The sequence below is a fragment of the Talaromyces amestolkiae genome (genome assembly GCF_001896365.1).
Source record: "Talaromyces amestolkiae strain CIB chromosome Unknown scaffold23.1, whole genome shotgun sequence".
NCBI lineage: Eukaryota > Fungi > Ascomycota > Eurotiomycetes > Eurotiales > Trichocomaceae > Talaromyces > Talaromyces amestolkiae.
In genome coordinates, this window is record NW_024468059.1 from 172,023 (window position 1) to 186,399 (window position 14,377).

General features: G+C 45.2%; 5 protein-coding genes across 5 annotated transcripts; 3 read left to right on the forward strand and 2 right to left on the reverse strand.

Moving 5' to 3' along the window:
- Positions 1–250: 250 nt before the first annotated feature.
- BHQ10_009216 (uncharacterized protein) lies at positions 251–799 on the reverse strand (the record flags this gene model as incomplete). The annotated part of the gene is made up of 1 exon (XM_040882108.1): positions 251–799. One exon carries the CDS (start codon positions 797–799, stop codon positions 251–253), a length of 549 nt encoding a protein of 182 aa, XP_040737718.1.
- Positions 800–4,557: 3,758 nt separating this feature from the next.
- BHQ10_009217 (uncharacterized protein) lies at positions 4,558–5,616 on the forward strand (the record flags this gene model as incomplete). The annotated part of the gene is made up of 1 exon (XM_040882109.1): positions 4,558–5,616. One exon carries the CDS (start codon positions 4,558–4,560, stop codon positions 5,614–5,616), a length of 1,059 nt encoding a protein of 352 aa, XP_040737719.1.
- A 778-nt stretch (positions 5,617–6,394) lies between these two features.
- Positions 6,395–8,565, forward strand: BHQ10_009218 (uncharacterized protein; the record flags this gene model as incomplete). Its single annotated transcript, XM_040882110.1, has 3 exons — positions 6,395–6,904; positions 6,958–7,422; positions 7,480–8,565. The coding sequence occupies 3 exons, from the start codon at positions 6,395–6,397 to the stop codon at positions 8,563–8,565; spliced, it is 2,061 nt and encodes a 686-aa protein (XP_040737720.1).
- A 1,656-nt stretch (positions 8,566–10,221) lies between these two features.
- Positions 10,222–11,505, reverse strand: BHQ10_009219 (uncharacterized protein; the record flags this gene model as incomplete). The annotated part of the gene is made up of 2 exons (XM_040882111.1): positions 10,222–11,231; positions 11,406–11,505. The coding sequence occupies 2 exons, from the start codon at positions 11,503–11,505 to the stop codon at positions 10,222–10,224; spliced, it is 1,110 nt and encodes a 369-aa protein (XP_040737721.1).
- A 1,162-nt stretch (positions 11,506–12,667) lies between these two features.
- BHQ10_009220 (uncharacterized protein) lies at positions 12,668–14,368 on the forward strand (the record flags this gene model as incomplete). Its single annotated transcript, XM_040882113.1, has 3 exons — positions 12,668–12,987; positions 13,043–13,495; positions 13,546–14,368. 3 exons carry the CDS (start codon positions 12,668–12,670, stop codon positions 14,366–14,368), a joined length of 1,596 nt encoding a protein of 531 aa, XP_040737722.1.
- Between the last annotated feature and the right edge of the window lie 9 nt (positions 14,369–14,377).

Consider the following 14,377-nt stretch of genomic DNA (forward strand, 5'->3'; position numbering starts at 1 on the left):
AAGCAATGATCAGGATATCGATATATATACATATATTCGAATATAGGAATAAGTTTCCGTATGGTATAACTTTGGAATGGAGTTCCGTAAGTTTATATCATGGAACTATCTTCCGTCGGATTTTATATCCGTACGTTCTTGATAAGCATTCGTATGTACGAATAGGGATTCGTATTGTGAAGTATACGTAAATACGTACACTGCAAACCTTAGGTCCCTAAGCCGTTGTAAAATAATCCGAAATTTTCTTTCACTCTGTTGACTTAGGTGATGGCTGGGGTGCCTCCGCTGATTGAGATTGCTTCCTCTCGACTGGGTACTTGTTTGATGCTGAAATGATGTGATCTTGCCTGTCCAGTGGACAACTCTCTAAAAGTGAGAGTGGAACCCGACAGTATTTTTGCGGGGGACCTTTCATATAACCTTTGCTAACGGCTAGCTTCAGGCTGATCGGCTGCTTCAGCTTCCAAAGATCTAGAATTTCGTATCCATACTCCGATAACTCCCTCCCTGCGTTGAAGTCCTCATTGCCAATACCACCATCTTCTGGAACCTCCCCTGGTATTTTACCGCGTGAGATTCTGGCAACGTATTCGACTCGGGAGAAGGGAGCAGTGGTGTAGAACCAGATGCGGCGGACGCTCGACGGGAGAATATAGCGACGGTATTCATGGTTCTTCGCGCGGGTAGCGATATTGTTGATATGTTCCGGCTTAATACTCATGAATATATCTGCGCGTCCCGCCCTTGCAACCGTTGCCGCCCGTACCGTAGTGGTGGACGAGCTAGTCCTTCCCATTATAGTGATAGATCAGAAGATGAGGTTATTGTTTGGGTCGGTGTATTGTTGCAACAAAAGACATAAAACGCGAATTTGACGCTAATCCAAGGATAGCCTAGTAGCGACACGAAGTCTCGTTTGTGCATGGATAGAGCCTAAGCTGTTTAGAGCCAAGACAGACTTACAAGTGATGATGTGGGCGTCTCACTTTATTGGAAGAATTCCGTACCAGCACCAATTCGGTAAGGAATAACAACGGCAGAGAAAAGCTGAATTAGAGGCGTCCAATATGGTCAATTCGTTGGCCCTGTCTTTCTCATAGATAGCTGAGGATTTGGGTGCTATTTATATGTAAATTCCTAGTAAAAGCATCCAATATATTCGTGTTCTTGTACGATGAATTTGTATGATTCCTCTATTTTCCGTCAATTTCCCCTGATTCCCCTCATACAGCTCGCATGCGCGTCTTTTGTGGCCAATTTGGCGAGGATACGATTCCACGTATAAATCCTTGGCAGTGGCTAATTCCGGATTACTGTCAAATATTTCCCTTACCCCTGGCCTGACACGTAGAAGTCCGTGCAGGAGAAATTAGCGGAGAGCTTTTATCCGCTTTAAGAGTAGTTAACATATTGACAGACTTATGACGATATATATTACCACCCCATTAACGAGGCTCCATTTTTCTCTGCGTGGTAATTATCCTGGTTTCGCATAGTTTTAGCACTGGAGCGTTTGTAAATCTCAGTTTTGACGCTCTACATACTGGGGATGAAAATTGTATAAGATTATGGAGGCATGAATTTGCCTGTTCTCGATCTCACATGACATTTTTCCACTATGTACCAGCCTCTTGATTTCTTAGGACCAAATGAGATTTAAGTCCGCTAATCAAAAATACAGTAATACTTGTCGACACGTGAAATTGTGACATCCTTATATTAGCGTGGTTGTTCACATTTGAACTCTAAAGTGAATCCTTTCGAGCTCTAGAAGGTGGCTTTGCCAGTTTAGGTTTAGTATGAATCTTGATTATATACTATGTAGGAAATTCTAGAACTCCGTTGGAGTTCTGGATAACCTAAATCCCATTAGAGAGGATTCCACGTTGCATTTGTGGATAGCTGATGCTGAAATTTGGAATAGATGAGCCGAAAATATATCGTGATGCGCCTGTTTCACTTCAACTTATTGGACGTCCTTGTGAGGACGAAAAGATTTGCCGTTCCCACCGATGTTTTTGATAGATCACCACGAGCTAAGTTGAAACAGGTTCTCGAAGCTCTAGATTTCATGCATGTTTTGTTCTCACCTTTGAAATGAAGCGATGTACCCATTACTTCATCCAAATAGCAATTCATCTCAACCATGGCAAGTATGGTGATATCTTTATCACTCTCTTAATCCTCCGTTCTTCTCCTTCACCATCGTAAATGGTGCTCCCACACGCCTGAGTACTTTGAATTCCTGTGGCTTGATATACATTGGCTTTGCAATGGTTAAATACTCATGATAATATTCCTTTGGAATTTGGTTCTGTTGTTATTCTTTGTTACTAATCCATCATCTTCATTTTCTCTTTCTCTAGATAAAATGTGTGGCTGGTGCCTCTTCCGATATACATACCTGAAGTAGCCATTCTTCACTCTGAGACCTATGTTCAATCCGATTAGCGAGTAATGTTCAATTGCCGAAGATAATCTCGAGAGTAAGTAATGAAGACTAAGAATAGCATACCAATTTTCGACCCAAGAGATCCGTCCCGGTTCCTCTGGATCTTCATAGCATTCGAAAAAGGTACATTCCGGCTCCGCGATGACTTTTTCATACACAGGACGGAGTGCCTCAAAGAACTTGGGGATGTTCTCTGGGCTGATCCAGATTGTGATTTGGAGAGAGATAGATTCTGATGACATAATATTTTAATGATTCTTTCCTCAAAGAAGAAAAGAGAATTTTGTAGGTGATTATGGGCTCTTTGAATGGGTTGTGGAGGTGGGGAATTGGAATAACAAAGAAAGACGGGAGAGGGAATTTGGGCCATTTAAAGCAATTTGACGGGGTTTGCATACCAAGGTCTTGTAAGATATAGTGTAACATAAACTTGACATGGACATGTAAGTATAAGCCACTAATTTACTACGGTGATTTTGTCAGTACGGTGGGGCTTGAATCTATTCCATAATAGTCAATAGCTCCTTAAATAAGATACTAGAGGCAAAAGACTCTCCACTCTCAAGAAAATTGCTATTTCAATTCAATTGTAAGGCTCCTCAAAATCTCAACGGTATGTCAATTTACCGAAGTTATTTGCACCCCCGTTCAAGGCCCGAAACAGGTCCGAGTTAAACGTGGCATTGGCATGGACCATCTCGACGCTAGCAAGCACTACTTCGAAATTGACAAGCCAGGCCATAGAAGTCGGAGAGATATGAGAATCCAAAAATATGGAGCTTTAGATGCGTACACCCATCACACACAGAGCAATGCACATACTGCCCAGCAACAGACCTCCTACACCTACGTCTAGAAGACGGCCTCCCACGGCTGTTCGTTCGTACGGTGCCAATCCTTCCTACACTGCCTGCCATCTTAGTCCACTCCCGATAGACAAAACCTCGTTGGCTGCATCATAATCCAGCATTTTCAACAAGGAGAGGTCAACCAGCACCCCACGATTGATATTGGCGCCCAGCGGCGAGGGCAAATGTCCACTTGAGCGAATCGCAAAGGGGATCTGTTGCGCTGTAAGAAGAAGGAGAATGTTCTGCACTTGGGGCGTATTCGCCGGTTGCAAGATGCAGGAGGGATCTGCCCAAGCTGGTTGTGACCAGTTCTCATCTGCAAGAGCTGTATATTGAGTCTCGTTGGTGAGGAAGGTAAGGTTGCCTTACAGTGATTAAATTGCTGGCAGACATACGGCTTGCGCGGTTGTTGAATTAATATTAAGCAAAAGCACTGGAGCAACCAGGCTGATCTGGTCTGATGCAACCTCTTGAATTTGCCATGAATCCTGGATCTTCTAGTGATGAGTCTAACGGAACAATATCATACTAATGACAAGAAGATAAATTGTGCTCAAATTTAAGGTGCAATGTTCACGATGATTTTAGTTGTTTGCACGTATAATTCCAACCGGTTCTCAGAAGCTCATCTCTTTAAATACACTTTGGCCGTGTTTATTCTCGATACGTCCGATATTCTTGAAGTTTCTGTGGACAATAAACTGGACATTTTAGACTCTTGATGTATTTTCCGCCTAAAAGGTACAGTCATTCGGTAGATAACCCGGTTCGCTTATTGAACCTAATTAGATCAAGCTCAGATCACTCGGACGACGAAAGAGGCCATTGAAGAAGAAAACTTCAATCTTGGTTGAACTACTCATGACTAGCTGCAAGTACCCCTCATCTCATTGCTTCTTTGTTCGCATGAGTCAGAGGCGACAGTACCCCTGTATTGTCCGACCAATCCCTGTAAATGACTGTGGAGTGAGTCTATAGTCAACTTATCACTTATTGCAGCTTCGACTCAGCTCCCTCGTCTATATCATACCATGATAGACCATCTGGTTAGCGCGCTGCTTTTGTTCTAATTGGTTATGCGCCAACATAACCCGTAGCTGGACAGTCAGCCCGTTTTGCCCCACTTCAGCTGATACCCTCGGTGATATATATAACCAGGAGTATGTTTTAATGTTTGTGTTTTAACTTCACTAACAGCTTTTGAACTCGGAAGGAAGACAAAACAAGGCCCTCCAGCAGTTTACAGAAATCATGACTAGCTCCGTGCTGCTAACAGGCGCGAACGGCTCTCTTGCTATCCCAGCGATCCAATATCTTCTTTCCACCTATTCGGACATAACCGCCATTTTGACGGTGCGTAACCCCTCTGCCTCAGATCAGAATACTCAGCGCCTGCTAGAAATCACCGCCCCTTTCAAAGACCGTGTCTCTGTTCGGTCTCTTGATCTAGCCGACCTTTCTGCTGTCCACAGCTTTGCTATTTCGCTGGCTGCTGAGATTGCCTCAGGCACTGTTCCTCCTCTGAGGAGCATTATTTGCAACGCTTTCTACTGGAATCTGACCGGGCCACCTGAAATCAGCAAAGATGGATTTGAGAAAACTTTCCAGGTCAATCATCTAGCCCATGCGGCTCTCATACTGCGTCTACTGGGCTCCTGTTCCTCTAATAGCCGAATCGTGGTTTTTGCTAGTGACGCGCATTATCCCGGTAAAAATTCGCTAGAAAAGTATCCCCCTACTTTACCAGAGGTGAAAGACGATGATGGCTTTGATTCTCTCGTCCATCCAGCGGATATTTCAAAAGACACAAAGGCAAAGAACGACCCCCTGGGCTACGGATTTCAACGGTATGCGAACTCTAAGCTGGCAATTGTTGCGTGGATGTACGCGCTCAATCGTCGCCTGCACGGCGATTCCACGACAGACGCAGGTCCCCAGAACAGTAGCTCTCAGCTGAAGAACGGCATCACCGCTATCGCAATCAATCCTGGCAACCTGAGTGACTCGCGGGCATTACGGTCGAACACACCCACCAGCCTTCAAATCATGTCGCGGGTAGTGATCAAGCCCCTGAGTCCGTTATTACGGATGATGGTGGATCCAACTATGCGCAGTGCAAAGGATGCCGGTGTGGACGTTATTGAACTGGCAGTTGGGAAAGACTATTTACATGCAGAAGGATATTATACTCTTCGAAAGAGGGATGAGAGCTCAGTGGATAGTAAGGATGAGAGAAAACAAGAGGTTCTGTGGGCCAAGACCTTACAATGGACGAGGTTAGGTCCAAATGATACTGTTGTTGCTATTTGATATTTAAAAACCAATGGCCAGTTGTCTTCCGCAATTCTTTATACCAAGCAAAAGCGCAATCGCCAAGCGAGAGGCATCCAGTTGAGCGGCACTTCAGTGTTCCGGCTCGCAAAGCGACATCATCGCGCCTTACCTTTTATGCGATGATAGCCCGTAATTTGGTGTCGTGCCTGCTGGCTCTTATCATCGCCTGCCAGCTTCAGTTTGCCCAAAGGAAAGGGAACAAGTGTAACATCTACAATTACTTTTAATGTGCTCCTTTGTTCGGTCTGCTCTATATGCCTCATTGAGTGCGACTCTGAGAATCAAAAGCCTGCCTAATATGGAGTCAAATGTCAGGTTGAGACTCCAGAAGGGTTATTAAGGTATTTACTTGTCTAGATTCTTTTAGCTGGGTTCGGAGCAATGATGAAGGTGTTCCAGGCGTAACTACTACCACCAGCCTGGAAACAGCAAGTATCAAAATAGCGATAGACCGGCTAACCAAACCTATATTGAGACTGTATGTAAGCCTCGTTTTTTTTTCCATACGTTTATCTGCGACTGATTTTTGTCTTAGACAGAGATCTACAGTGCAATTGGCTGTCTTATCTCCGTTCAGCTGGACGGGTCATAGCGGGGCTCTAAATGCACTAATCATTATTTCCGACTCCTGGCTTCAGATAAATCCTCGGCGTCCGAACGGCCGAACGGCCGGATCACCGAGATATCTATCGTTCTCCTCCTGAAACACCAGAACAATCATCTTCATCCCAGCCGAACAGATTTCTGCCCGGAAATGTCGCAATCCACTGTTCTTAGTAGCCACACTGTTTCATCCCAAGCACCGACGCCGCTTGTCAGAAGCTACAATGTAGAGCGATCATGCATCCGATGCCACGAGCGCAAAGTCCGGTGTAACAAAATGGTGCCATGCTCTGCTTGCAACAAGGCCAACGCGCAGTGTTGCTATCCCGGTCCAGAGAAGACCAAGCGACGCTCTCAAAGAGGGAAAGAATCGCAACTTTATGCTCGCTTGGACAAATTAGAGAGAGTTTTGCGGGGAGTCCCGGAGCCGCCTCATGTTGAGAAGGATACCAGCCAGCTTGATGATACGATATCTTGTAATGACCTTCAATCACAATCGCCAGAGGTTTTGATCGTTCAGCCCAAAAGTCATAAAATCCACAAAACCCAAAGTGAACCGCCCGAATATCAAGACCCAGTGTTAGCTCAAGGATTTCTTGTGAAAGACGGCGTAACTACTCGGTATATCAACGAGGCACTCTTATCGCAAGTATTGGAAAAGGTGATCGCTCTCTATTTGAGCCAGGTCATTACAGAACTGACGATTGATTTTAGGAAAGTGAACTTCAATCGGCAATTGGCACTCCAACCAGTGCAAGCACATTAGAAAGGCGACAAGCGGCATTTGGGTTTCGAGGGCTCATTTCAAATCCTTGCATATCCACAACAGATCTTTCCACTCTTTTCCCAACAAGGTCGCAGGCTACGCGGTTGTGGCACGTGTGGTTGACTAATGTTAATCCCCTTGTGAGGCTGCTTCACGTTCCAACCACGCAACCTCTCTTTTTTGCTGCAGTGAATAATCCTACGCAAGCACTTCCAGATTTTAGCGCTCTTCTCTTTTCAATATACTTCGCAGCCGTGACAAGTATAGATGATTCGGAGACCAACCTGATACTAGGCCAGGATCGGCAGTCGGCCCTGAACGCTTATCAATATGGTCTTGAATTGAGCCTTCACCTGGCAGGCTTTTCGGATTATCCCACAATAGCTTCCATACAGGCTATGTCGATGTATCTAGTACGTATTCTTTTTTATTAATGATTTGTATCTAGTGGCTAAACCTGACAACTCTAGATGTGCCGCCGGAACCATAACAGCGGTCGATCTGGGTGGGTATTAAATGGCCTCTTAGTTCGTGCCTCGCAGTGTATTGGCCTTCACCGGGACGGCGAGCGTTTCAAACTCTCTCCACTTGAATGCGAAATCCGCCGTCGACTATGGTGGTATATCACGAATATTGATGGTCGAGTTGCAGAAGATCACGGGATCATCACCGGTGGTTATGGAAGTTGTTGTGACACCAAGTTTCCCCTCAACATAAACGATACAGACTTGACTGCCGATATGAAACATACCCCAAGATCCAGAGAAGGACCGACGGAGATGACCTTGCCGCTGGTTTCGATCGAGTCAAGTCAAGCCATGCAAGAACTTCATGACATCATCAGCCGGGGCCCGAATTGCGCCGAAAAGGTGACTCGCTTGAAGCAAAGTTTGGAAGACTTTAAAGCAAGAATACAGGAGAAGTATCTCCAATATTGTGACATCAATATACCAATACAGAGATACGCTTTCTTCTTAGGAAAAGTGCAAATTGGCAAAATGGAAGCAATGGTCCGGCAGCAATATCTCAAAGGCCGTGCAGCAGAAAACCTATCTGAACGTGTATGTGATGAATCTCTTAATCATGCTATTAGAGTGTTGGAGATTTGTATCTTGATGAAAACAGACGAACTTCTTGCCAATTATCAATGGCTTTGCAATACATTCACCCAATACAGCGGCCTGACTCATGTTCTCTGGTCACTGTGTGTCTATCCTCAGTCCGAAGGTGCTGAAAAGGCATGGAGTGCAGTGGAGCGGTCGTTTGAACTTGAAGAAAGGCCAGGCATGCCGGCACTCGGTCAAAAATGGAATGTTCTTCGAAAGCTCAGGGATAAGGCCATTTCTATCCGGCATGCTTTGATGTCGAGCCAGGCTCCCGTGAATGAACTTCAAAACCCGGGACCCGCGCAAATGCAAACTGTGAATATTAATGAGGACATCTACAATATGGCGATAGCGGAGGGGCTGATGTGGGATCTTGACTTTGACATGATGTCTGGACTTCAAGCATTTTCTGCGGAGTATGATTTCCAGGATCGAGGAATTCAATCATAAGAAATGATCAAGATAACGGGGCTCAGAAATGTATCGAAATTATGTTAGAAAGACACAAACATTATTTGAGATTTGAGATATCATGAGGGATAACCCCACGTGAATGAAACAGTCAATTTCGAACTTGGACGATGAGAAATGACTAAAAGTAGCCTGAAAAATGCAGTAGGAAACAGAACGCTAAATCGGAATCCTCCCAACAAGACAGAATCCACCCGAGGTATATGAGAAATCATTTTAATCTTCGTCATTCGTCATTCCTAATGAAAAACCACCGGCATCGATCATTTCAACTTGTAGTTTGTCGTTGTGTAGCATTAATATAAGTCTATCAACATGAGTGTCCTTCAGTGAGGTCAGAAAACCCATGGGACAGCACTTACCATCATCACTACTCGGCGGTGATGGATATGAGCATTCATCACAGTAGTAATCCAACATTTGGGTGATGACTATCTGTCGAGGATCTTGTGTATCTATTGCACAGGTTGCACGAGGATGACATCTGGTTATACGCTCGATGCGTCTGATATGTCCACAGGCGTAGAGGACTTCACTCCAGCGACACATCTAAGACAAGTTAGTCGATGAATTGCAATGTGATTAGATGATTTTGACTCGCCGACCTTGAGTGAAAGTTGACGAGATCCCGATGCACCGGGAAAGATAGAGCTGGCGGCTATCGCAATAGGCTTTGAATTCACAATTTGTGATGTAGGACGTGGGATACAGTGTCGATGGAAAAAATATCAATGTCAGTATCTTATATCTTGCTGTTGAGTCCGTCATCATCAATCCGTGCTATTACTTGTACAATAGTATTCTTCTGCGCCGTACTGCCGTGGACAGCGCGCGTCGAGTGTAGCCGCTTTGACGAGAGCCTGACAGTGCCACGTAGTGGTCAAAGTAGATGGTAACTAGTCATGAAATCATTTTTTTCGAGTCACTCATAGGTATCACGAAACTCAGTGCAAGGGATTGTAACGTGCACTAATCTTGAGATGTATACGTTTCCAAAGCCTAAGCAAACCAATCTGAGTAAGAGCCTCGTGGTACACCTTGCTGCCTGGTACGATGGCACAGTGTTTATAGTTAACATTTCGAACTCTTTGTTCTTGAGATGGTACCAAAGTTTGAGAACCAAAAATCCAACTATGTGGATAATGATTATTTTATCTACGTAGTCGATAGTGCCCAGCGCTGGGTGTGGATTGTATAAGAAGAGTGGGTGAGTCTGAAACCATTTACGCCTTGCAGTCCAGCCTCAATGCGCCGTTGGTGCAACACAAACCAATTGTTTGCACTTTCTTTGTTTAAAGTTGTGGCGTCGACCGGTCTCATGAGGTCATCTGGAATTAGTATTCGGAAGGTTTTCTTTGTGTCGGTTGTGCTTCCAAGACTGGATTAGGCATTTCCCGGAATGGAAAACTTTCCCGATTCAGGAAATAAGTGCTTACTGAAGCCAGCCTTGGTGTACTTGTGACTTGTGACACGAAAAGATTAAATTTTATCTACATCCGAGGGTAAAGCTAATACGCTAAAGTAACAATGTCATTCATGCTGTGAAAAGTGAAATCAAATCTAGTACTATAACGACAGAATGTACACCATAAACCCTCTATATAATCTCATAAAGCATAACGTTCAGCGAGCCATTCAGGGACCCACAGGAGGTTGACTGGCAGACAAGTTGCACTGCCGGAATAAGCGTACCTCGTCCGGAGCAAAAGCGCCAACGACAGAGTGCAGTACCCCGCGGTTGTTGAACAATACCATATCACCCTCCTCCCAGTCATGCGCATAAACATACTGCGGACTGATGCCCGGTCTCTGCAAACGGTACACAATCTCGCGAACTTTATCAAGATCGTCAATGACAGTGCCGTCTTTTAGATGGATCTTCTTGATAGCGGATGGGTGGACTTGGAGAGCCAATCTTCCCGTGACTGGATTTTTCCACAGCATCGGGAAGACTTTGATCTTGCTAGGGTCGATGGGAGGTAACTCGGTTTCGGCGAGTTCTCGTCCTTCGGAATAGAGACCCAATCCAGTGGGTAGAGAACGGGCACCGCTCATCCAGATATATGGATGAGGCGCATACTCAATCTTGCTAGTGCGAACGAACTCCTTATCCTCTTCGGATAGGTTATCGTACATTTGGTAGCCGCTGACGAATGCCGTCGTACCCAAAGAGACATCGAGCACATCGCCAGAGCCGTCGTCATATCGAAGAGTTTGTCGACGCTTCGACGGCAATGACACAGCCAGCAAAGTTGTCACGAATGGCGGATCAAGGTCGTAGAGAGCTGCATCAATATGCCAGCGATAGAATCGCGTGTATTCGAAATCGTCTTCATCGGAAATGACCTCACGATGGAATGTGCGATGGTGCGGGTGGCGCAGAGTGATATCCTTCAAGCCTTCGTACTCCTTGACAAACCCGTTTCCAATCACTTGCACTTGCGGTTGATGTGGAACTGTCTTGAGATCAGGATGCAGAATGCTGCGTTTGGCATCGAGAGTTTTGCCATGACCGTAAGCGGTTGAGGAAGGATCGAAGCGACGAGTGAGTTCATATTGCGCTTTGGCGGAGACATCGGGCCTTGATTTGATGACGACGACGCTGGATCGGTATAACGTGTCGTGGATAAGCTGAAAATCCTCATCTATAAGAATAACGGTGGTTAGTTTCGTTCATTCACCTTCAATAAATAGGCGATTAGAAAAGCCTTGTCACTTACCCTAGGAGGTTACCGATCCCCGGAGTGCTCCCATTAATTATTCACAAAACACTGACAGTGTAACCTTTTCACCTTGAACCAGCTATTTATCTTACTTACCCGAGAGGTTCTCGAGATCAACTCCAGTAATGATAGATCCGAAATCAATGGTGGATCCTTCGGGAGCGGCCAAAGGTTGGACAGTTGCGGTGACAGCCATTGTGGTTTATTCTTGATTGTATTTATCTTTTGAGCTTCCTGATTCAACCTTCCAGAGTTTATCGTCTGACCCGAGAGACAAAAAAAGTTGGAGATGGAATCATCCAGGACTTTATAGACATTAAAAGTTGAGCTTCTCTCGGCGGAAGACGCCGGCCGATCGGAGGTCTGCGATGTTCAACTGATATCGGAGCGCATCGTGATTGGCCACGTTGAAATAGAAGAATCCGATGTTTTGATTGGACAATACCAGCAGTATGAAAAACAGGACAATTAGAGCGATATGGTGGGTAGAATATCAACTAGACTTGAAGCGCTTGAAGTGATAATTACATTAAGTTGTAGGTACAGGCCGAGGTACAACTCAAACATGCAGTGTGTTATTTGCCCATACGAAGTCACTAATCGTCAACCTCTAGAATCATAGGTAATCCTTGTGCTGCTGTGCACTGTGACAAATTATGCATAACCAATAAATCCTTATTCGATGGCTAGTGTCCTTGCACCAATGAAAGTATCTTGGGGTTCATCTATGGTTGTATGGCATGTACCTTGGTGGTCTGGCGGAAGCCCTAATTCACCTCCCAACCTTCCTTTAAAGGAAATTGACCAACAACAAGTACCTTGCAAGAAAGTTCTCTAAACATTACCTATGGGCTCCGAGTTGTTTCAAGGTAGCCAATAAGGTAATCGAAATTTGTCAGGAGTCCTCATTGTCCATAATAGCCATAGTATCGATCTTGTCACTCAAGGCGTGCTCGTCTGTGTATGAATTTTCCGGTACCTTGGTGGTTCGCTTATGACTTTGTCACGGAGACGAATATTGTGGGAATGTAGATTTATCTTCTTCATTTGTAATCTTTCAAACTGAATTGAACATAATCAATTGGAGTACGAGCTGTATAGATATTTTCAGAGGTTACATGAAAAATGGAGGAGAACAGTGAGATTAAAGCGCTTCCCGTCACGCTTCTTTCGGGATTTCTAGCAAGTGCTCATTAATCCTGTTCTTCGAGTTAAATACTGACATGATATGAACAGGGAAGTGGCAAGACCACACTGCTTGAGCATATACTAAAATCAACCGACCATGGCCTGAAGATTGCCGTCATTGTCAACGATATGGCTTCGTGAGTAATCCTCTTCTACCTGATGTCTCAGGGATGTCATCTAAAAATAGCAGGCTAAACATCGACGCTGCACTAATTTCGAACCACAAAGTCTCACAAACGCAAGAGAAGCTGATTCAACTACAAAATGGTTGCATATGCTGCACACTCCGGGGTGATCTGCTCGCTGAATTAGCCCATTTGGCTCGCTCGCCGGGTATGGTGGACTATGTCCTTATTGAGAGCACCGGGATCAGTGAGCCGATGCAAGTTGCCGAGACCTTTACGTCGGAGTTTACGGCTGCCATGATGGAGCTTGATCCAGAGCAGATGGATAGTACTGGGCAGGAGGAAAGGAGAATACTGGAAGAGGTGTATGTTCGACCTAAATCACTCGATTCGCTTGTACTGACGGCAGTCGCAATGCAGAGCGGAACTAGGAGGTCTGCAAAAGCTCGCCAAACTCGATACGACCGTCACAGTCATCGATGCTTTCAATCTCTTCTCCAACTTTCATACCGCTGAGTTTCTGTCAGACCGGTACGGATCCGCAGAGATTGCCCCAGAAGATGAACGGACAATTTCAGACTTGATGGTTGACCAAATTGAGTTTGCCGATGTGCTTATCGTGAATAAGATTGACAGCGTTGATGCATCAGTGCGTCAAAGGATTCGAGAGCTGGTCAAATTACTCAATCCGGACGCCAAAGTCATCGAGACGAGTTACTCGAGAGTGAATGTCGCAGATATTGTGCAGACTGGTAAATTTGATTTTATCAAGGCCGCATCTGGTGCTGGATGGCTGAGGAGTCTTCATGAGATGATGATGATGAATACTGCGGATGGGAAGAAAAGACTTGCCCCTAAGCCGGAGACACTTGAGTAAGATTTTCATACCAAGTTTTCAAAATCAAACTAACGAGGTGGCTTAGATACGGCATAAACAATTTTGTTTACTCAGCAAGACGGCCTTTTCACTCGCGTCGTCTTTTTGCTCTCCTCCAGGACAAGTTTATTATACTCCAAGGTCGCGAGAACGAGGAGGCCGACGACGCTGACGACACTGACGAAAATGGCGACGAAGACCAGGAAATGGACGAAGCAGAAGATGAACAGGACAAAGCATCTGAAGTCGCCGATTTTGACCAACTCGAACCATTGGTGATTCTAGGAAATAAAAAGTCTCACCCTGCTTTTGGCCCCGTACTTCGCTCCAAGGGTTTCTTCTGGCTTGCAACTCGAAGTTTACAGTTTGGTGAATGGAGCCAAGCCGGTGGCATCCTTACCGTCAGCTGTGGCGGTGTTTGGTTCTCGGAGCTTCCCCGTGAGATGTGGCCTGCCGATAAGGACATCGTTGAGTCGATCGAGCGAGACTTTGATGGTCAGTGGGGAGATCGAAGGCAGGAGATTGTGTTCATCGGAGAAGGAATAGATCCACCCCAGATTTCATCAGCATTGGATGAGTGCTTACTAAATGACAAAGAAATGTGGCAGTGGGAAAGGATTATGAAGAATCCAAAAATGTCACCGTCGCAGAAGGAGGAGGCTTTGAGTGAATTGTGGGAGGATGGGTGGGAGGAATGGCCTGATGTGGATGTTATTGATGTCGATGATAATGAAATTGAGGATAAGATGCAAGATGATGTTCAGATTGATGCTGGCAACCGACAGAATCGTCAAGCAAGCCATTATTTGGGCAGTGGGCACAAGCATAACGGTCATCATCATGCACATTCTCATCCCATCCGAGCTTGATGTCAATCA